At 44.4% G+C, this 22,781-nt stretch overlaps 1 protein-coding gene across 11 annotated transcripts; it reads right to left on the bottom strand.

Moving 5' to 3' along the window:
* Nucleotides 1-385: 385 nt before the first annotated feature.
* Nucleotides 386-22,645, bottom strand: TCAF2 (TRPM8 channel associated factor 2). Of its 11 annotated transcripts, XM_083851544.1 has the most exons (11): nucleotides 21,952-22,146; nucleotides 18,170-18,248; nucleotides 17,869-18,042; nucleotides 15,034-15,155; nucleotides 13,553-14,186; nucleotides 10,831-11,801; nucleotides 8,783-8,877; nucleotides 7,638-7,851; nucleotides 6,624-6,863; nucleotides 3,431-3,768; nucleotides 386-1,616 (listed from the first exon to the last, which is right to left on the bottom strand). In XM_083851544.1, exons 3-11 carry the CDS (start codon nucleotides 17,943-17,945, stop codon nucleotides 1,371-1,373), a joined length of 2,937 nt encoding a protein of 978 aa, XP_083707670.1. In that variant the 5' UTR covers nucleotides 17,946-18,042; nucleotides 18,170-18,248; nucleotides 21,952-22,146; the 3' UTR covers nucleotides 386-1,370. The 11 variants fall into 11 exon arrangements, with proteins under 11 accessions (XP_083707670.1, XP_083707668.1, XP_083707674.1 ...); XM_083851542.1 differs by lacking the exon at nucleotides 21,952-22,146 and adding an exon at nucleotides 22,587-22,645 and having other exon boundaries at nucleotides 17,869-18,248; XM_083851548.1 differs by lacking the exons at nucleotides 17,869-18,042; nucleotides 21,952-22,146 and adding an exon at nucleotides 22,587-22,645 and having other exon boundaries at nucleotides 18,099-18,248.
* Nucleotides 22,646-22,781: the final 136 nt, after the last annotated feature.

Here is a 22,781-nt window from a genome sequence, read left to right as displayed (position 1 = left end):
AAGCTCATTAGGGGTGAAATCTGCTTCCATAGGTCAGGTCAAATCTAAACCTTTACACCATGAAAGTTTTCCTTGTAGTCTAAAGCACTCTAGTACTCTATCTAGTTCAATACTAAACTAGTACTGAACCACTGTCTATCTAACCACTATCATTAGCCTCTGCATATATGTTATTGGAAGAACAACTTACAATGATAGTGAATAAGAACGGAAAGAAAGTTCAAAAGACAAAGTAAATATTAGGCCAATGAATCACAGAAAAGTCAGAACTACATCTGAGACAGAACAAAAACGAAAAACTGCTGTAAGAAATTTTTGGATCACTTCTAATTAGGCTTTTTTTTTAACTGGATATAGAGACTTGAAAGTAGGACCACACACAACCTGCAAGTCCAGAATTGTCTTATTTATTGCTGATACATAAGAAGTGTGTCCAGACTAGTATGCTACCAGATAAAGCATTAAAACACTTGTCAGCAGTGTGTAGTCACCAGTGTGTTGTGCTAGTCAAGCAATCATTAATGAGGTGAGGGAAACATTAATGTCTGTTGGTCCTCCGAAAATGCTGGCTGTGCTGCTCCTTCATGCTGTCATGTCATTGCCTAGTTTTCAATCTCTGATGAGTCCAGGAGTTGGATCGCTATTAACTATAAGCAAGTCACCTCTTCTTTGTTTCTAAGCTGACATATTTCATGGCTTGTATCTTGCCCACAGACTACAGTAAGAGTGATGGCTACCACTCAGCATTGACTTATTCACACAAAGCTGGACATTGGGTCACACAATATAAAGCAGGAAGAAATTACAACACTTTAGTATCAGCTGTTATATAAGCTGTATATAAGCATTATAAGGTCAACTTCATGATAGTAGGTGTGGACCTTCTACATAGTTAGAGAGATTAAAGATGAAGAATTTTATAGGTAATCATGTCCATAGTGAACATCTCATGTTACTGAGATTACAGCTGAAGAATACAACATTGTGGAGGATACTATTTGCTTTAGAGATCCATATTCTATCGGTATTGTACTTGAGACCACTCCAGTGATTGCTCCATCCTGAAAACTTCCATCTCATCACATAAAGGTTCTGCAGGAACTATATCTACTCAGAATTACATTCCTTTTGAGGTGAGGAACCCAGAACAAAGCCTATTTATTATTCAAGCCTTCAGAAGGTGGCTTAGATGGGTGGTGAGCAGCACACAAGTTTCTGCTGAACTTCTGTTGGGGGTTAACCTCCATTCTGAGCCAGCAAGCTAAAGAATTTAATGTAACATTAAGTGCACAGTGAGCAATCATGCAGTACACAAGGCCTAAAACATAGGCTGTACCTTATCTGAGAATCAAAGTTCAGATGTTTTTCTTTCATGATCTATAGGACTTCATTGGGTCCTGTTCCCAGATGGGTAAAGAGGAGAGTTCCTCAGACAGCTCTTTCTTGATAGGCCATCCCCAGGCTGTAAAAAATGGACCCAAATTTCTATTCACCTGCTGAGAAAACTTCTGCGCCCACAAATTCATCTTAGAAGGGTTGTCTTTTGGGATGGTGGACATTTTCTGGTAGTCAGAGAAGAGGTGAGTGAAGGGGTCCCAGCCAAACCCTTCCTGCAGCTGCGGGAGAAGAACACAGCGTAAAAACAATGAACTTCTCATTTCATTGACGTTATTCCTGTGTTACAAGCAGTAGAGCGACCCTCCCATCCCCTAGTTTCTCTAGTGTCTTTTGGAATTAATGTAAAGTTAGAAGAAGGCATCCAGCTTTCAGGCTTCAGAGCACAACTTACAGTATTAGAGTACAGAAAAATACACCTTCCCATTACACTGGCTTGCAAGCACAGAGATGAAAGATGCATTGGGAGGAGCTAGAAATGTCAGTGATCAACTATACAAGTTGCTGATTTGTGCAGAAGAAATATTCTTGTGCAGCAAAAGAAGTATCAAAGAGGACGCTGACAGATAACCTGGACAGAAGGAACACAGGAGAACAAGGAGTGATCAGAAAACAGGAAGGAGAGATTGTGAGCTGAGCATGAGTTTTGGCTAGGAATAAGAACACAGGAGTTTCAGATTAAAAAAAAAAAAATTAGTCTTGTATGAGTAACAAATCTAAAGTAAAGAGGGAGAGGAAACCTATGTTGTTGCTCAAGATGAGGTTAATATGAAGAGCTGACTTGAAACAACAGCATGACAGGATGCAGAATATCTACTGAACATCTTTAGTTCCTTAACAAGCCATGACCTGCATCTCACTTCCTGATACTAAGTTGTTTGACACTAAAACGTATTCTACAAATCCACCATCATGCTGGAACAGCTAAGCAGGAGCAGACAGCATTTCTACATTAGGAAGTACAGACGGACAGGTTATCTACCTCTCATAATCCCCTACTACCACGGAAACCCCTGGTGCTGAGACTAGCTATGGACTAGGCAATATCTTTAGCTTGATGATTCAGGCTCACTGATTTTCCACTCTGGAATGTGGAAAAATCAGGATCACTACTCCTTCAATAAATATTTTGTTATTCATAGAAGATGTGAGAGCTCCCAGACAAGGGGGCTGAGGGACATTCACCTCAAAACAGTCAGTAGCTTAAGTCATCACAATGGACATTCACCTTAAAGTCCAGAGTTCAGATCAGGTTGAGTGCTCTCTCAATCAGACTGCTAGCTACTACAAGGACTACAGGAAAGCGAGGAAGGGAAAGATCTCTTTTGCATGCTTCCCATGAGAACACATTTTAATCTAGGCCAAAGTTCATGACAGAGTCTCAACCACAGTGAAGCATTCTGCTTTGTGTTATGCAGGATAAATTGAATCCATCCCCTTGCCACCTGATGCACTATACTCGTTCCACTCAGTGCATCAGCTGATAGAAATTTCTTGCTCTCTCCTATGTTTTGTATAGGGGAACCTAGACATGTAACTCACCAGGATACTACTAGAATCTGGGCTCTTCTACATGCTTTACAACGCCAAAGGATTTTTTTTTTTGCCAGCTAACTCAATGTCCCACAGGAAATCTGCAGCAGATTAAAGGACTGTATCCAAGCTTGATCATCCTTTTCCCACACCATATAATCAAACATAAATATATGCTATCTATATAATTATACATATATAACATATATCATATATATTGTTATATATAACAAGCAGTTCCTGTTTCTCTCCTAGGGAGAGAGATTAATATATTGTACGAAGTTCTGCTAGTGAGCAGTTAAGCCCCAGTCTTTCAAAGGAAGGGCAACAGGAGATGCTAGCACTACACAATCTACGTGTGCATCTCTCAGGTGCCTTCTGGACCTATGATGAATCCGGATTGTAAGCAAACACTGGCATGACGCCTGGAGTCACCAGGCTGAAGACATCCTTCTGACACAGGGTTCACCAGCTACAGAATGCACTCGCTTTTCCCAGTTACCTGCAGGTATGTCTCCAGAGCAGTCCATACATTCCAGTCCTTTAGCTGAGCACCTTTCTTCAGATACTCTCTTATCCTTTCCTCCCGGCACTGTGACCTAAGTGCCCCATGTGCCTGATGCCTGGGGATCCCCAGCACCTTCTCATGCACATAGACAGACCAGAGATTGCAGGTGGCCTCTGTGGTATGAGGTTGAAACTCCCATGCTTGCTGCTGTTGATTGTGTCCCAGCTCATGGACAGGACCCCAAAGACCAGCAGTTTTCATGTGCTTCACATCTAACATCTCCTTCACTGAATCGATGTGGCCCATGATGGGGTAGCCAGAATGCATCCAGCCTGCAAGAAAAACATAAGTACTTACCCCAGTGCCTCTTAAACATAAATCACTGCATTTCTTTTTCATTTCTCCAGTACCTTTCCTCCGTCTCACAAACCATGCTGTATTACAATTACATTACAAGCTGTATTCAATGGCTCTATGTCCAAGTGGAGGCCGGTGACGAGTGGTGTACCTCAGCGGTCTGTCCTGGGACCAGTACTGTTCAATATCTTTATCAATGACACAGACAGTAGGATCGAGTGCACCCTCAGCAAATTTACAGAAGACACCAAGCTAAGTGGTACAGTTGATACAACAGAAGGAAGGGATGCCATCCAAAGGGACCTGGACAAGCTTGAGAAGTGGGCTCACATGAACCTAATGAGGTTCAGCAAGTCCAAGTGCAAGGTGCTGCACCTCAGTCGGGGCAATCCCAGACATGAGCACAGACTGGGAGAAGAACTCAGAGCAGCCCTGCAGAGAAGGACTTGGGGGTTCTGGTGGATGGAAAGCTTGACATGAACCGGCAGTGCGTGCTTGCAGCCCAGAAGGCCAACAGCATCCTGGGCTGCATCAACAGAGGAATGGCCAGCAGGTCGAGGGAGGGGATTGTACCCCTCTGTTCTGCCCTTTTGAGGCCCTACCTGGAGTGCTGCATCCAGGTGAGGGGCCCCCAGCACAAGAAGGATGTGGATCTGTTACAGAAGGTCCAGAGGAGGGCCACAAAGATGATCAGAGGGCTGGAGCACCTCTCCTGTGAAGAAAGGCTGAGAGAGCTGGGGCTGATCTGCCTGGAGAAGAGAAGGCTCCGGGGTGAGGTTACCCCATTGTAACCTTCCAGTACTTGAAGGGCACTTATAAAAAAAGATGGAGAGCAACTTTTTGCTCAATCAGATATTGACAGGATGAGGGGGAATGATTTTAAACTAAAAGAAGGGAGATTTAGATTAGAGGTTAGGAGGAAATTCTTCACTCAGAGGGTGGTGAGGCACTGGAACAGGTTGCCCAGAGAGGTTGTGGATGCCCTATGCCTGGAGGTGCTCAAGACCACGTTAGATGAGGCCCTGAGCAACCTGACCTAGTGGGTGGCATCCTTGCCTATTGCAGGGGGGTTGGAACTAGATAATCTTTGAGGTCACTTCCAACCCAAGACATTCTATCATTCTAAGTTTACCACAAGTGACTTTTTTTTCCCCTTTTGTGAGATAAGGAAATACTACAAGCTTCACTGTATCAAAGAAGAGATAAAAATAGTACTATCAGTTAGGTACAGTTTCACCTACTTTCCCTTTTTAGATATAAGTGTACACTCACAGTTGGGCTGAGGTTGAGATTTTAGGTTGAAGGAAGGTTCAGGTTTGGGGCAGACTTTCTTTCCTGACCCTCGCCCAGAATACCCCCAAACGCTCACAAACTAAGCACAGTTGACACCAACCCGATTCAGCACCCTGGTAGAGTTTGACTTCTCCTATGTAGAGTGTGGATCCTGCATGTCTGCACTCCAGAAGTCAGCAGTGTAGACAAAATACATGGACGTCACAGCTTGCCATGCTTGAGGGCTGCAAAACTTGTCATGCTGAAGTCAGCTCTTAACCTCACAGAATAGCTGTTCTATAAATAACTTCCCACTGTCATGCAAGGCAAGAGTTTTGTACTGCAAGGGATTTTTCCCAAGTCTTCTTGGTGTTTTCAACCTTGACTTGTCCTTATTCCTAAAGATTCCCAAAGCTTCATAAAAGAATCATCTCCCCAAACTCAAACACCTATTGTAGAAGTAGATAAACAGCCCTTATACTCACTACGCTGGGAGCCTACACAGCTGGATTAGACTGAACAATAAGCCTGTATAGTACTCAAGTGAGAGGACATGAATCTCAACCCCCTTCCCACAGAAACTATTTAAGATCTTGAGCTCCCCCATTTCTAATAAGAGGGATGCATGTACTTAAAAGCCATAGGCATACAAAAAGTTCAGGTCCAGAAATATGAGTGAAACCATTTACTCCACCCAAAACAGGAGGGAGTTTTGTGTTTGCAGCCAATGGTCTTTTTAAATGGCATTTGCTTAGCATAACTGAATTTAACACTCCCAAAATGTGCAACAAATTATTTCCATGTGACTTAGCAAAGGATTAGGACATCAGGGTTTGTGCCAAGACTTTGCCTCACTGTGGGATGATGAATTTCACCAACCTGATTTGAAAACCAATTGAAAAAATAGTATAACAAGGTTCCAAATTTACCATCTAGCTTGACTCATTTAAATACACTCAGTACACAACTTGAAAAGCTGGGGTCATGGAGTATCAGCTGCAAAACTACAAACTCATGGGCTTTAACAGTAGTGTTTCTGCTTCTCCACTGCCATCACCTCAGGCACATCTTTTCCAACTACGGTTTGCCCACAATAACCTTTGCACAGCCTGTCTCCAGCAGGTAGGTACACACAAGTATAACAATTATCACTGAATGTAAGCAAACAGTCCTATGGCTGAGGCAGAAAAAAACGCAGAAATTAGATCACTGTATCCCAGCTGTACTGATTCAACAGTACATTCAGGAAGGAGAAAAAAGCCCCTGGAGTCACCAGCTCTGCCTCTTATCACATCCAGGCAGCAGGACAGCTGAGTGAGACAATGCCAGTTTAGATAGAAAGGCATCCAAAAGGGTCAATATATTTTTTTAAGTCCTGTCTTACCATATTTCCATACTGTTTGAGTAGATCACAATTATGCAAGGATCACGATCATTTGACCCTTTATATATGTTTCCAGTCTGGCTTTACTGAAGTAACTTTGCAGGAACAGATCTTGCTACTAGAAGCCACTTGCCTCGTAGCCCCTTGAGAAATGCCATTTATCAATGCACCTACCACATGAGATCTGGACATCTGTTACAATCCTCTCTGGCCTTGGGAACTTTGTTGGTATGGCTGCCAATTTGCTTATTGCCGCCATGATCTCCTCCCACAGGGTCAGCAGTGGCTTTGGGTTCTCCAAGTGGCGGATGCTGTCAGCTGGTACCGTCAGGATGAGATTCTCAGCTGCCAGTTCTGCCCAGGGAGCAGGGTAGTGCCGGATACAGGCTTTCCACTGGTTTTCACAGGTCTCCCCTATGTCAACACAGAAAATCAGTTAACTACAGCTCTAACTTTTGAGCACACTCCCAGAAGTCAAGCTGGAGAAACAGATCACAGTTGAGAAATTCTCTTGGAAAACAGTACGTGGTAGTTGTGTGACTGCAGGTGGCTGTTTAGTTAATCCTCACCCTGTACTTGGGAAGCCTCAGGCTCTTATGGATGGGAGAAAACTGGCATATACCAGAGTAGTTAGCATGGCAAGAACAAATCTCTGTTTTCCTTCTGAGAACAAGAAGCAGGCTTCTCTAGTCTCACCTGATGATATTGCTTCCTCTTCTCCAACAGAGGTTTTTTTCATCTAACAACACTGATTTCTGTTTAGTTTGATAGAGAAACAAGATATTGCATACAACAAGGAAAGAGAAATTGACAGAAAACACAGAAAATTCACCACAGAGATTTACCACACTAAAACACAGAGTGCAAGGTAAGCTTCGTTGTGACAGAACACTCCCACCAACACACGGTTTTCATCAGAAATGACTATTTCAACCACTAAGAAATGTTGGGTTAGATAAACCCTACCCTTTTCGTGACAGCTCCCTCACCTACCTCATGTAACAGCAGGCACAGAGTGAATATTTGAATTACCTAGAATCCCAGAGTAAGACAAACCAAGGAAACTGAGTCTAGGCATTACTAAACCCAGTCAGGTGCTCCTAAGCATGGCACCATCTTTCATTTCAGTCACAGGGAGAGCAGCATCGTGAGCAGTGCTAAGAAAGGCACCAAGGTAAATAAACCTACCAAGCTTGAAGAAAGGAGCTCTGACTGCCCCTTCTACAGAGATGGGCACTTTCCCCAGGACGCTCCTTTCCGGTACTATGATGTAAATGAGGCCACCCCAGAGGCAGGAAACTGACTGTTTCTGGCAGGTAATATCACAGGTGCGTATTACCACTGGGGCTCGTTTCAGCTCTTTGGCATTAGAGAGGTCATCCGCATGACACCCAACCTGCACCTGGCAAACAGAATGGTAGGTGATTTTGTGAGCAGCTGAGCAAAATGCTTCAAGCACAACTTGCCAACCAACTATATAGCACCCTGAGCCCTCAGCTGCAGCGCTGTTCCTGCAGGGCATATGTGCAGAAACAGCTTTCTAACTCCGGCATAGCTCAAGTGTTCAGCCTGTGGTCTCACAGCTCTGCTCCTATTTTTACTGGGGTCAGCTATATCCTTCATTGGCAGTTCATAGAATTGCAGTGACTTTTTTCACTGTACTGTACTTGTATTTATTTTTTCTTCACCCTGCACCAGCATCAAAGTCACATCCTATAACATAAGAAGTGGAGGTGTGATCACTTCTGGGTTGTTTTATCATGCCTCTTCCTTGGCCCTGATACAGTAAAACAGGCAGAAAGTAGCTGCAAGATTATACAAAAATACCTGAGTTAATCTTGTGTTTCAGCTGCAGGAAGCTTACTGCAAAACATACCCAAGCAGGTGAGCTTTTGTCTGCTTTGTTCTTTGATGAGAACAGGATTCCAGTTAACTGGTTTATATCTGATCTGGATACATCTATGAGAGCAACAGTGGCAGCATTGTGGAAGTACATTAGGAGAGTTCTGGAAAGAGACAGAACTAAGTTTCGTGATTAGAAGGGCCCACCCAAGTACTTATTTGGGCCTAGAATCACCTTGATCAGTTCTCTTTGCACGGCAACAAAACAGTTACAGCAAGCAGTCTTCAGGCAGCAGGCACAATCAATTATCCTGCCAGCACACAGAAGAGGAATGCAACGGCAAGGAGTGAAAACAAGGTGAAAAATTATGACAATGCATTGAAAGTGCCACGGGGTGGCAGCAGAAGGAAAGGACTGACAAGGCCTAAGAACCATACTCGAGTGCCCAACTGACATCGTGTAAACAGTAGCCAAACTACTAAGGGCTCACCTGCAGACCAGCACCGACCAGCCGACAGGGGAATGTTATAACGGCTGTGTGACCCTCAGGGAGGTAGAGTCCTGTACTCCTCCAGGCTGTCTTACCTAAAATGTGAGAGAACACAGATCTGAACAGTCAGAAACTCTTCAGCCTCACATTATGGATTCTGGAGATTTCAAGCTGCAATAAAAGAATCTTCCGCCCTTTCTTTCCCCTTGTCTCTACACATACACGATCGTCTCATATTCTATCCAATCTGTCGGAAACACAGCTTTAAAGCAAAAGGGTATTGGCATGAACAAGATCGTCACACAATTAGAAAGCAAGCCCACCCAAACTTAAAATTCCAAGAATGACAAACTTAAATGTACTTATTAATACTTGTAAAAAAATAAACAAAAAATAATAATTAAAAAAGAAACAACTCCTCCTCCACTCAGATCGTCTTACCCTCATCAGAGGTGCATACTGTGGTGGTATTAGACATAGTTGAAGTTGTAATGGTCATCAAACATCTCCTAAATAACAGACTGACAGTGACATCATATTTTTCCCAACTGACTAGTCAGCACAAGCTGTGGCCCACACAAATTCCTGTTTCTAAGCTGACTGAAGTTATGAGAAAGCCTAGAGGACTGTCCTAGTCAAGGCATAAGATGGGCACCCTACCATACCACTAAAATTCAGCAAGCCTCTAGACAGTCTTCCCATGGAAATTAAAGCCTCCTCTACCTAGGAGATTTCAGTAGACACTTCTGATACACACTGCAAAACTGATCCATCTCTGTTGTACCGGTCAGGCAAAATCCACTCATTGGTTCTAACATAAAGTTTACTCAAGCATATTTCAGCACAAACAGCAAAAATCCTCAGAAGAGCTGGACCATCCTAAAGCTCCTCATTTACAACCTTCCTTGTCCTCCACGAAATTTTGTCAGACAAAACCTAATCCATGGAAAAATGTAAAATAGACATCATAACATATCATAACTTTTCACCAATTCATCTCAATTTTGCTGAACTTACACCACTGGCATTTTTGAAATTGTTTAATCTCAAATCATGGGTTGCCAGCACTTTTCTTTTTTTTATGTGAAATTACAGAAATTCTGAACAGTCCCAGTCAAAAAGAACACTACTCAATTCAATGCGTTCAGTCCAACCAACTCTAACAATTTTTCCCTTTTGCCCTGACTCATTAGTGTTACAACCAGTGAGCAATTATGCCACAGCTCTTGTCTCTAAATATCCTCTGCACCAAAGACATTGCCACTCCAGAACTGTCTCCCTTATCTCATTAGAATAGTTTGCAAACAACAACTCTCAATCATATTCAAATTCAAGATCCATCTGTCCAGGGAGAAATACCTTACTAGTGAAATTACTTAAAGTTTAAACGTATCAGTATCAGGAATCTCAAAATTATATATCTACAAAGCTTAACCTTAGACAAATGATTCAGGGTGTAATTACCAACTACCATAGCTTCAGTGATGGTTTCAGCCCATGACGTTCCCATCCTGCTCACAGTCTCTTGTTTTCACCCCAAAACCACCACTTCACTTCAGCTGCTCTGCTGATACAAGTTGTGAGACTGCTACTACTCAGACTGAAATTACCTAGATAAAAAAATAAAACTTTGTTCCTAACTCCTTCTACCTTTTCACAGGATGGTCTCAAAGATGGCTGTATCAGAACACTAGTGGGACAACAAACTGTAGAGCAGAGCCTGGAGTTCCTGCAGAACTTAAAGCTTTCTTGAGGAAGCCATTGCACTGTGCAAGTACCCTCAGGAGCTTCTGTTAGTTGGCTCTTCTCCTCCAAGTGCCTGTGTACCAACAGTGAGGATGCAACACTTCCACGGCCTGTTTCAGGGCACTAAAATCAGTGCCAGCCATAAAAGGAGCCTGCCTGCCACTACACAGAGGCCAGCATCCCCACAAGCCCACAGTGAAACTGGACATCTGTCCTCATGTTCAGACATACACACAGAGGACAAGTGCCTTGCTGATCCCAGCGCCAGCATGCCTCAAGAGGAAGGGAGATACGGTACTCACCTGGATTAGTGCCATCGATTTCCACGGTAACAGGAAGGGCACAGACCCCAGTGGCAGATTTCTGCACTAGGGCCGCACAGTCTGTCATGGTGTATGACAGCTCAGTTGCCATGCAGAGCAGGGCTGCCTCTTTGGAGTTGCTCTTGACAGGGTTGCGCCTGCTGACGTGCGGGATCCCACTTCGGTGAAGCACTTTGGCCAGGATGCGGTGCAGCGAGGCATATGCGGGGCAGTCCTGGGCAGGGATGCGCAGAAAGGCAGCGCAGTCTTGTGTCAGCCTTGGCAGCCAGTCTTTCAAGGGAGCTTTGAGATCCTCAACCTTGTCTACATGGCTCTTGAAAAGAGCGAGTGCCTTGCGGAAGTGGTAGTGTTCCCCAAACGCTGCGGCTGGGAGCTTCGCTGCCTGGACAGTCTGCCCCAGGATGCTCAGCCCAAAGCGGCTGAGGATTTTGTTGCCAGGGTATTCTGCCACTGCAGCTTTGCTGCGGTTCTGGGAAGCCCAATACCAGGCTTGGCCTCCAATCAGTAGGCCACCCCCTTCTGCCACAAAAGCACGAATCGTCTCCACCTGTTTGTCACTGTAAGAAGGACAGCAGTATACACTCATGTTGCCTGTCAGCTCTGATACCTGTAACTTCACCTCTTCCTCATGGAAGAGGCCACACAGTTTCTTCAGGCTGGCATCCACACCCACCAGCCCCTTTCTCCCAGCATCTAGCCAGTGGACAGCATTGAGCAGGAATTTGGCCATCTTTGGGGAGAAGAGCTGACTCTCATGGGTTGCCACCACAACGCGGCCTCGGCCATAGCGTGCTGCAGCTAAGAGGCAGCGGTGCGAGCTGTCCAGGCAGAGCGGGAAGGCGAGTACACCATGCACCAGCAAGATGGAGGGTATGCCCCCCGTCACCATATCCAGCTCCGACAAACCATGCAGGAGAAAAGCAGCATCAAGGCCAAGATTGGCCTGGTGTCTGCAAAACCAAGAGAGGTTCAAGTTAGCCCCCATTCCAGAATCCTCTGCTTAAACAGCTTGACCGTCCCTGCCTCTTCTTCCTCTCTCACCCTAGCACATCATGTTGCCACTTCTTTCATTTTAAAAATAAAATAAAATCCATCAATCTTTTTTTTTTTTCCTTTTAAAGTTTCAGTTTTTGCAGTCAACCAAATCTGTAAGAATCTCAGCACTCATTTACAAAAGGAGAGAAAGAAAAGGTCAAAAGGAAGTTTCCAGGCCTGTTACTTTGAAGAGCAGCTTGAAAATCCAAATGCAGGATCTCAAAAGTCAGAGGACCTTTCAGATTTTTAAAGCAAGTCTTTTGCAAATTTAACCTGCAAATGACGTGGAAATTAGCTTATCTCCTGTAGCAGAAACTTCCTTGAATTACTCCACCCTAAATATCATACACTGGACAAACCCAAAAGATTTCTCTGCGTGTTCTGTTGAGAACTGAAGAAAGGATAGATAGACCACAAAAGATAGACCCCAAAATTCCTACCAGTTATCCTCTACAGTATCTTTGTGGAGCTTTTACCATGTAAAGCTCTCTTATCTTTGCTATTTCCTTATAGCTTCTGTATGACACTGTGGAGAAAGACATGTTCAATCGCTTGCAGTTACTTCATTTTCTCCATTTGGGCAAACAAAATTTTTCTTTGACACCTGAAAAGAATCTGTTGTTACACGGCCATTGCAGCCAACTCAGTTACAATAAAAGATGCTGCCCTTGTGCACACCCACAGGACGGGAAACAGGTGTGCCCTTGTGCACACCCATAGGACAGGAAACTGCACCTCCCTCTGATTATTACTTTACTGACACTGTGAAGGAAAGAAAAGACTTGCAGGGAATTTTATTTCTATCGTTGCAACTTCCACTGCAGTGAGGTGAAACTGCCAGACACAGGAAGCGTAGCATCGCTCCTGCTCCACCTAGATCCCATGGCACTTTCCCTAACTGAGCAGAAAGTGGTGCTAGGCACAGCCCAGCACTCTCAGTGGCAAGTGGGGGTGGAGGAAGACAGAAGAGCAACGTTCAGGGCACCGCTGTCTGCTCTGCGATACAAGACACAACAGCTCAGAGTTTCACACCTGCTGCTCTGAGACCAAAAGGCCAAGCTAGAATCCCAAACTAACTTGAAGCACAGTGGGTTCCTGCCCACAGCCGTTGTCTCCTGGAGAAGGGAGGTGGCGCCAGGCCTGCCTCCTCAGCTCAGTGTCAGTCCAACGGTTTCACCTGCAAAAAGGAAATTTCTGTATGTAACAGGTTAAGCAGGTTTAGCAGCTGTCAGGCAGAGCCCAGCCCAGAGCGCTGGCCAGGTGCTCCATCTCCAGTCTGGTTTTGAACTGTGGGAAACTTGGCCTGAACATACCCACCCTGGGGGGATGGATGGGATGGGAGCACGGGAGTTACTCCTCCTTTCCCCAGCTTGCTGTGTGGTGCTCACAGGCACAGTTGGTCAGGGAGACAGCTCTACGATATGGCTGCCCTCATTTCTTGACCCTGAATGAATGCCCTAACCCACTCCCCTGGAAGCAAAGTCATCATTCTTCCAGATTACAAACAGCAAGAAGATTCCCTCTTAAATCTGAGGATAACAGCTGCATCCCATCCTGGCTATTAACAAACCAGCATTCAACATCTTCATCTCTTACCTCAAGGATCTTCTGTAAACATCTCATTTGCATAACTTGTTTAAATAGAAAGAACAATTCAGATACTCACGGAACAGTTAAGGGGATCTTTGGAATTTTCTTGGCAACTTTGAAGATCCCTTTTCCTGCAGTATTTCCTGTGAAGTACACACCAGCCACACTGGTCACCTGGTTCCCAGGGAATTCAAACAGCACCTTCTCCTTCCCATGTAGGCTACCCCAGTGCCAAGCCTGGCCTCCAATGAGCAGGCCTCCACCTTCCTTTACAAAGCAAACCACGTCTTTTGCCTGCGTGCTGTCATAGGCATCCATACAGTACACCCCGTGGTGGGTGCTGAGCTCTGCCCCAGCCTCTACTTTGATGCCAGCCCTGAGGAGCAGCTGGGAGAGGGAATCCAAACGGTGATGGGACCCAACCAGGGCTGCAGGGGAAGGCTTGAGCCACTCCACGGCATTTCTGAGGAACTGGGAAAACTTGGAGCTCTTCATGATTCCCTCGTGGGAAACAACCACCATCTTGCCTTTCCCATACCGTGAAACAGCGATCAGAACCTGCTTCTCAGCGCTCAGAAGCACAGGGTAGGCATCCTCTCCAACAAGCAGCAGCTCACAAGGAACAAAACCACCAGTGAAGTCCCATTCTCCAACACCGTCTACTAACAGCTCATAGGTGGCAGAGGGTTTCATCTTCAAGCCACTCTTATCTGATGGAGAGAAGAGCAACATTCATTACAGTATGGCTCAGCAATACAGAACTGCTATAACAACACAATAGTGTCATTTTTTTGTTGTTTAGTAGGAACTCCAAAGCAAACAGGAAACATTTATTGGAAGCAGCTTTGTAGACACAACTTCTTTGGTGACTGCGATGTTCTGAGCTGCTTGCTTGGCTTTGTTATTGTACTTTTTACCATTAAAAAATACTGTACTTTTTTCCATTGTTATTTGCCATTTAAACAGAATTAACGAGCACGTTGAGATGATGGAGAAAAAGGAAGTGACTGTTTTAACAAATTCTGCTATGCATCGAGGAGGAGAACAAGGAAATAAGGATGAATACTTTCCCATTAACAACTGATTTGGAGAGGGAGAATAACAGAAACTCCAAGAAGTCTACTAGGAACTTGCCTGGTAGAGGTGGCCTACATGGAAGGTGACAGAAAATACAAAGACCTGATCAGCACAATACATGGCGTAATTCAAACATGCAGTTTACAGTTTTCTTCCCAATTGGGTATGTACAGAAATACACGCGGCTGCTGCAGCTTGAGTTTCCAAAGATGTACTTTTTCTACCTGTTTAGACACTGAAAGCAAGGAGTATTAGGTGGTGATGTGAAGAGGAAGAGGGTTGGTAGAAATGATAGAGACAATCAGCTCCCCTGTCTTAACTGACAGTTTAAGCCACATAGGACCTAGCAGAGCAGGTCTGGGCACAGGATTTTCGTGCCCTAGTATTCTGTTCTAAACTGCCACATGACATCAAGGAAATAATTTCCCGTTTCTGTAGCTTTGTTTTTCCCATCTATGAATTGAGGAGAATGGTACTGACCTCTATTGCCAAGTCCTTTGAAGTCTGTTGGGTGACACGTGCTATATTTAGCTTCCCTCAGGTTGAAAGCTTGGACTACCTCTTCAGCAAAATCGTCTCCTGCTGAGCGGAGGCTTCTGTGACTGTGCAAACAGGAAGAGTTTGAGGAGGAGAGTTTGACCAAGTCCCACCCACTTCGTGTCATTCCGAATTCACAAGGCTGACTGGAGCACAACGCCTATGGCAAGAGAAGGAGTTCTTCTGGGGCAGACTTCGCCCTTTCCCTGGCAGCGTCCTGTGCCAACACCAGAGTCTCTGTGGTCTTCACATACATTTCAGATTTGGCTACCCTGAAACCTAATCCTTGGCACGCTAACACAGGAAAATAGAGAGATTCTGGAGAAGCGGAATCCTTGACACAGATTTATTCGTCATAAGCCCCAAGGTGCTCAAAAACTGCAAGCTGATCAAGAATGACTGCTCATTCCCCTTGCCTATCCTCTGGACAAACCTGGAAGCTCTGAGTTTTTTGCATAAACTCTCCTAAGACTTCACTGCTGTTTTATATATGATTTCTGAGTGAAAGTTGCTGATTAACATTGCCCAGAAATTTAGTGCTTGTTTGCTAGCTTAGTCTGAATTCCAGCTTTGTTTCCCTGGGTTTGAATAAACCCTACATTTAAAGGCAAATACAAAGTGATTTAGGTTGTTTGCCAGGAATCATGCAATGAAGTAGTAACAGCCTGGGAAAATAATAGTCTCTTTCTGATGGCTTCTGTGGATTTTAAACTAATATAACTATACTGGTACACTGACTATGGCGTAAGGGAGAGGAAAATCAGGTGACTAGTCATTTAGTTTCAGTAACTGGTACTCCATCTGAGGACTACCCTCCAGGATTATAGTTTGAAGTAAATTCAGTAATAAAGCAGCCCTTACTTCTTAGCACCCACTCTTGTTCTTATCACAAGATTTGAAAGCTAAAATCCTGGGCTCTGATCCGACAAAAGGATGGGTACTTCCTGGCACTTAGCCAGAAAAAGATATGGCTGTCTTTATGTTATGCAAACATAAACTCTGTGTTTACAGGACACAATGACACCACATAACAGAATTCCCAATTTCTATGTATTTACGATTTCTCCCTTAACATTGTATTAACCAGTTGACCGTGGAAAGAGGAAGGAATTGTACTCATTAGACCTAGCGCAAACAACAACGGGCAAATCCCTCTTTCTAAACAGAGAAAATAGAAGGTACAGTAGGGACAGAGAACATGGAGCTCTAATGAGAATTAGAGGAACCTGTAGAAGACAGATGTGTGTCTGATGTGTCAATTTGGAGGAAATAAAATTTGGCTCTGGCTACATGCAGAGGGAAGAGGAAGATCTTGACTACCATTTGCCTCCCTTGTTAACACGGAAATGCAAATTTTCCATGGCAATGTCTGGAACGAGTTAAAGACTCAATTCTTTGTCCTCTGTCCTGCCCCTTCCACCTCTCACTTCCAGACAGTTCCCATTCCCTACAGAGCTGAGACTATTAAGAGTAGGGATTGGAGCATACATATGTAAATCCTGTCAGATGACCAGTCCTAGGCTTTCTTCTCCCTGTGGAAAAGGAACAAAAATTACACGGAAAGGTATGGTGGCTTCATTAAATGCAGACTTAAGATTCCATCATCTTCTGTCCAAAAGCCATCACAGTCAGCACAGAGAACACCCAGGCAAAAGGGACATGGTATGGAGGCAGGAAAACCGTTGGGTCCATTTAGGAAGATCCCTGGCAGACACATGACTAGGAGGGAGTTCTAAGGGTGAATATGGGAACAGACTTCGCATCAAGTGCTCAGTCACTTTGGAGCGAGTCCTTAATGGTTGCTGCAAAGCCTGTCATAGGTAAAATGTAGGGGAATGTGCAGTATCTGAGAGGGGGAGGGCAAAAGGCACAGGACAGTCACTGGAGGTAGATCACTTGTTAAGAACACAGGCAGCCTAAGTGAGAGAGTGAGAGACACGATTCTCAGCAATTTGGATGCTGTTCCTAATCAGGGGGGACTCTTGCAGTGTCCAGTCTTTCCTCTTTCAGCTTTACAGTCCAGCTGTCCGCACAAGTAACTATGCATCAGGTAAGCTGCAAGGTATGCATGTAGTAAAGAATTGGTGGGCTCTTGCTTTTTAACACGTTTATCTACAGAGTGAGCAAGGAGATGAATGCCAACATCTGGCATTTGCTGAAGAGACAAAAGTATTTATATCCATGATGTCCGTTCATCATCAACATTGGATTTTTATTTTATTTGATTTTGTGAGTATCTACTTAATTGGGAAACAGAATAAGGAGACTAGGTGCATTAATGACTAAACCATTAGCAGTCTGGGGCAGAGCTGGAGTAGATTCTGGGAAAAAAAATCTCTTAGGCAGACAAAACTATTTTGAAGACAGCTAAGAGACTTGCAAAGCAGAAGGGAGATGTGACCTTTCAAAATGCAGATGTTTAAAACTGAGCTAGTCACTGTGAGCTCTGTTTTCTATCAGTGGAGAAAAACATGCGACTGGATGGAAAAAGCCATCTGCCCTGCTTTAAAACTTTTCTTTAGGGTGAAATGGATCACCCTATATAATCTAGTGACTGGATCTCTCCTAATTTTAAACGGAGCACAGGGCGACTAGCTCTGATGTAGTCCTTTCCAACTAGATGAAGCCAGTGTCACTGGTTCAAGGCCTATATGGAGACCTGAAATGACACTGGGCTCCAGAAATGCCTTTATATGAGTTTTGTCCCAGAATAGCTAACTTAGAACACAAATTTCATGCCTCGAGCAATGCCCTTTGGCATGCGAGATGAACACTCACAGCTGGAACTTTGAGATTCCATGTTCTGCCAGGTGACTGTAAGAAGAAGCTTTGAACCCATACCAGGAGAATATCATAATCCTCTTGTGTCATTGTGGAGCAGGTCCTCAAAGCTCCTCCCAGACATTCATCCAGCCAATCTTGAAATTATCGACTCAACTATTTCCTGCTCATCTACATTCCAAATTGAAACAAAAAAGGCAAACATTATCTGCATCAGAAGTCCTTACCTCCACAGAGAGCCTACAACATGCATTCTCATTAGTCTGGGATAGAAACAAAGAAGAGTGACCGTAGAAACCTGGAGAATGTTGTCCTCATAGGCCCTGTAGAATGACCAGTACCATGGCAAGTCCCAGCATCCATATGGCAGCAGTGACCTGCAAGGGCACAATAACTTAAAAAAAAAAAAAAGGCAGCAAGACACAGGAAGGAAGATACATTTATGTCACACAGTCAGAAAAAACAAACAAACAAACTAGAGGTCATAATCTGAAATGCTTAGGAAAGCTGATGACATATAATACACATGAAGATTTATTTCTTCTCCACAAGATTGTCTGAGCTGTGTGACAATGCTCTTTTTAACAAGGAAAAAAAAAAGTGTTGCCAGTTCAGAAGAAAAAAAAAATCATATTATTTTTGAACTGTGTAGCATAAATGCAAATTTAACGTACATAACAACTGCAAGTGTACTTAAAAGTTCTGTGATATTCTTATAAAGAAATCCAGTGTCTACCCTGCAAGAATAAGTAGGCACTACAGCTGGCTTAAGCATACAAATGAGAGCTTGGGCTGCTGCTACGACAGTAACATGCTCAGGCTCTGCCCTGCCAGATGATCAAGAACTTGGTCTCCGACAGGGTATGGAAAACATTCAGAGCAAAGCTGTGAAGCTGGATCACTTCAGAATGGGCTCACATTTGTGTTAATCTGAAGATGGGGACAAAAACTCTCAGGACTGAACACCTCAGGTATGTCCTGCATGTTTCTCCACCTTTTTCAATATGGAAAAATGGAAAGACCAACCTATGTGTAAGAAAGGTTGTGAGGAAAAGCAATAAATCCAGGTGCAAAGAGCTGTAGCTAGAACAGCACTGATACCGCACCAGTGTTTTGTCTATTTCTGAGCAGAGCTGGCACAGCATCAAGACTCCCTCCAACACGTTCCTACCCCCCCCCAACTCTGTGAAAGAGCAGTTGTGGTGGAGTTTAGCTGCCCAGCAGGGTAAAACCACCACAGTGTTACATAAAAAAAAGTCAAAGAAACAAAGCTTAGTAGATCAATGGAACACCGAGGCAGACAAGAAGTAGGTGAGGTTGTGAAATTAATAACAACTCTAAAATGACAAATAAAAGCTAAATACACCAAGAGCATCATCACAAAAATCCTCCAATAGGTTATACCTTCCAAAGGTGGCTGTTGATAAAAGCCATATGGAGAAAAAATGTAATCCATACAGACTGACGGAACCGGGTTAACAAAGACAAGGCCAAGAAAGCAATTACTAAAGGAAGTTACTATTTTTTTAATAGTGTTAGAGTTATTAGAAAACAAGTTGAAAACAAATACAGTACAATTTTCAGTAAAGGTGCAGCAGAATCTATCAGGCAATTGCCACCTGTAATTAGTTATTGGTAGTATTTTCCTACGGAAAAAATCAACAGGGATTGCCTATCCTTTCTGATGATATTAACGTGCACGCATTAGGGCTACTCAATGTCTAACAGAATGCAAAGAAATAGAAATCCTTAGTGTCTAACCACACAGGTGAACAGCAATCTCAATTACTTCTTAAAGATAAGGAAAGACCACAATGAAAGTATATATGTAACATCTGCCTGGGTGTTTTTAAATAATTTTGCATTTGAAAATGTAATTAAAATTTTAATTAAAATTGAATTTGACTAAATTCCTAAGAACTGAAAGTAGGCTCATGGGCAATGATCAGTAAAGACACAGATGCCAGAGATGTTTATACAAAAAAGTCCTACTTACTCTTTTTTAAAATCTCTATCTGTGATCCAAAAAGGACAGCACGTATCACATAAATGAAATTCCCAAATAATATGAAGTATTTATGTGCAGAAGCCCAGGAGAAGGAACCATAACCTTACTAGAAAATAACTTAGAAAATGAGAACTTTCATTTAAGTAAGTCCTATGGCCTGTAGTTTTAGAAAAGTGCTGACATCTGTTGGTGAACAACTAAAAGAACAGCTACAAAATCTCAGAATTGCAGATACTGAGCCCTTTTCCAATCCTGCGGTGGAGGGTTTGGGTCTCATTTGCATGCCTGCTATATTATGCCTGTTCGGATTATTCCCCTTTAAATGCTGCTAGGTTTTGAAGCAGGGGATGAGTGTAACACCACAGTTCTTCATTTGAAGAGAAAGAGAAAAGAGACCTGTGTCAAACGCTCTTTGGATGTGGACCATGCCAATCTACCGCTGTCTGCAGTGATGTGGTAAAGGATAAGGAGAAACAACAACTTTCCCTCTTCTAAACTAAAAGGACAGCACAGGACTTGTTTTGCTATATACTATCAAGAGCAAGGGAAAGCAAGGATAACAGGATAACCCACTGAATCTGAGAATGACAAATGGATAAGGTGTAACTTGGCTGGCAGGCAGTGGCTGGCATCCTTAACGGCCTAACATGAAGTGTCACACAAATTAGCAGCATAGGGTTAGACTGATGAACGTTTGTACCTTACCGTAGGCTTCAAGAGTAACACCACTGCTTGCAACATCAACAACAAAGCACAATTCATATAAACTGGTCATTTCCTCCTAATTATGCATCATTATATTTTATAATGCACCAAGCAGAGGTACTACAAGCTGATCTCTTAAATCATATTATTTTTCAACTTAGTATAAGCTACAGCTGAGCTGTGCTGCTCTCTGCCCACCTTTTAATGGCTTTATGTCCAAACCTTGTTATATATAACAAGTTTTTACATAAACCTATTCATAAACATAACAAGTTGCAGACCAGCATTAGCCAGGCTTCACCTCCTGCAAGTCTGTTCCAGAGTCTCGCTGCAATTAGTTGGTTTAGGACATTTTATTGCCCAGGCTATTCTCTGCTATTTTAGGTACTCTTCTTACTTGCCTTTCAGCAGTAGCCTGAAAGCTAGTGCCAAAAAATTTCATTTTCACCTCTCCTACTTGAACCTACCGTTCAAGTTCTGAAATCTTTCATACTCTCCTCACCTTGCTTAGTTACTCTCTTTAACTTTCAAAATTGTCTCTACTGTTTATCTTCTGAAAACAGGCCTGATATGACATTGAGGTTCCTTTCCAGTGCTGTGGTATTATAAACATATTTTGAAAGTCTTAAAGGGCTTAAAAGAAGAGACACAGACTTTTTGTCTCTCTTGTGACCTGTCTTCCACCCATAACCTAGTGAAAACAGTGAAACCTAGCATAACCTAGTGAAAACAGTGTCATTGATATCACCTAAAACACCCCCTGCCTCTTTTCTATTCTCTCTGCCTTCTTTCCCATAAAGCACCCCAACAGACAACTCATTTTCAACTTTTGTGTATTGCACCTTAATGGAAGCCCTTAGACAACGTGTAAGCAGTCTTTGAAAAGTTACTAAGGGATGTAGCCAGCCTGATGTTCTGGGTTTAAATCACTTCTGGAGGAGTCTGCACTGCAACTGAGGGGAACTGCTGAAAATATACGAGGTGCAGAACATCTCCAAAAGATCTCCACTAAAAGACCTACCTCCTTTTTTACTATTTATCACTTTCTTAAACTCGGTTCCAGCATGTTTGGAAACTGTGGTTAATTTGGCACCATTTCTACACACCACAGTTTTTAAAAGCTGGAACATAAAGTCTACAACATACAGCTCAAGCAATACGAGTACAGAACAGAATCTGCATTGCCCAACAAAAACACTTAGCACTGTGAGGACACGTTAGTCAGAGGACGGATGAAAAAGTGCCTCCACGTTTTTGCTGTCTCCCCTAAGAAGACCTGTTGGACCAGAACCAGCTCAGATGCTTTTCTCTGGGCACCCCAGCAGATCACGGTCTGGTTTATGGTATGCGCAGAACCAGCTTTGTACCTGCTGCAGATTTCATCTGCAAATTCATCCACGGGGAACTGCGAACTATCGGCAGCTAGAACCTTCTAGACCAGACGCATCCAGAAACTGTTCCTTTCTCTCTCACCCTTCTTCATGCTTAATCCTCGGTTTGAAGCTGCACTAAAACGTGTTTCCGCCTGGGGCTGGAAGGCACGCCTTTTGAGGGGAAATCTGTGGATTTTGCACGTTGCATCTACCTGGGGGACGACAGCCGTCCCCCCGCCCGTGGGCGAGCGGGGAAGGAAAGTTCAGGAAGGGCCGGGAAGGTGCGGCGGGGAGGCACACGCGTTCCGCAGCCCCTGCTGCTGCCAGAGGCGCTGGACAAGGCCGCGGCCTGCCTGTACATCCCCGCAGGCGGCAGGACCCGGCCCACGGCGCCGTACAGCCCGCGGGGGGTCGCGCCGCGGTGCCGCCCCTCGGCTCGGCAGCGTCCCAGCGGGGGGCTGGCGGCAGAAGCGCCCGCAGCCCGTCCCCAGGGGCCGCGGAGGGCAGGGGGCTGCCTGCCGGCACGCGGCTCCTCACGGGGCCGGGAGTCCCGCATCGCTCACAGAGCCCTGCCTGCGACATCCCCCGAGACCCGCGCCCCCTCTCCCCGCCCCCGGCCCGCCGCGCACTTTCACCCCGGCCCCTGGCGCCCCGGCGCGGCGATCGCGCTGCGGCAGCCTCTAGAAACTTCTCGGTCCCTCCCTCTCCCCCTCCCCTTCCTCCTCCTCCTCCTCCTCCTCCTCCCCGCTGACCCGGGGCCGGCGCTGCGGCGAAGGCAGGAGGGAAGAGAGGCGCGGCGACTGGAGCCCGCGGCGCAGCGCGGA

The sequence above is a fragment of the Anser anser genome, assembly GCF_964211835.1.
Source record: "Anser anser genome assembly, chromosome: 1".
NCBI classification, from domain to species: Eukaryota; Metazoa; Chordata; class Aves; order Anseriformes; family Anatidae; genus Anser; species Anser anser.
The sequence above is the reverse complement of the archived record's forward strand: the minus strand, read 5'-3'. Positions and strand labels throughout refer to the sequence as shown.

What these genes read in the sequence shown, in the direction of transcription:
- TCAF2 (XM_083851542.1), bottom strand. Translation starts at nt 17,945, where the DNA reads ATGATATTCTCCTGGTATGGGTTCAAAGCTTCTTCTTACAGTCACCTG. An exon ending in TGGTCGGTGCTGGTCTGCAG is followed by an intron (nt 7,852 to 8,782) that starts GTGAGCCCTTAG and finishes TCTGTTTGCCAG; the next exon opens with GTGCAGGTTGGGTGTCATGC. An exon ending in AGATGTCCAGATCTCATGTG is followed by an intron (nt 3,769 to 6,623) that starts GTAGGTGCATTG and finishes TTTTTCTTGCAG; the next exon opens with GCTGGATGCATTCTGGCTAC.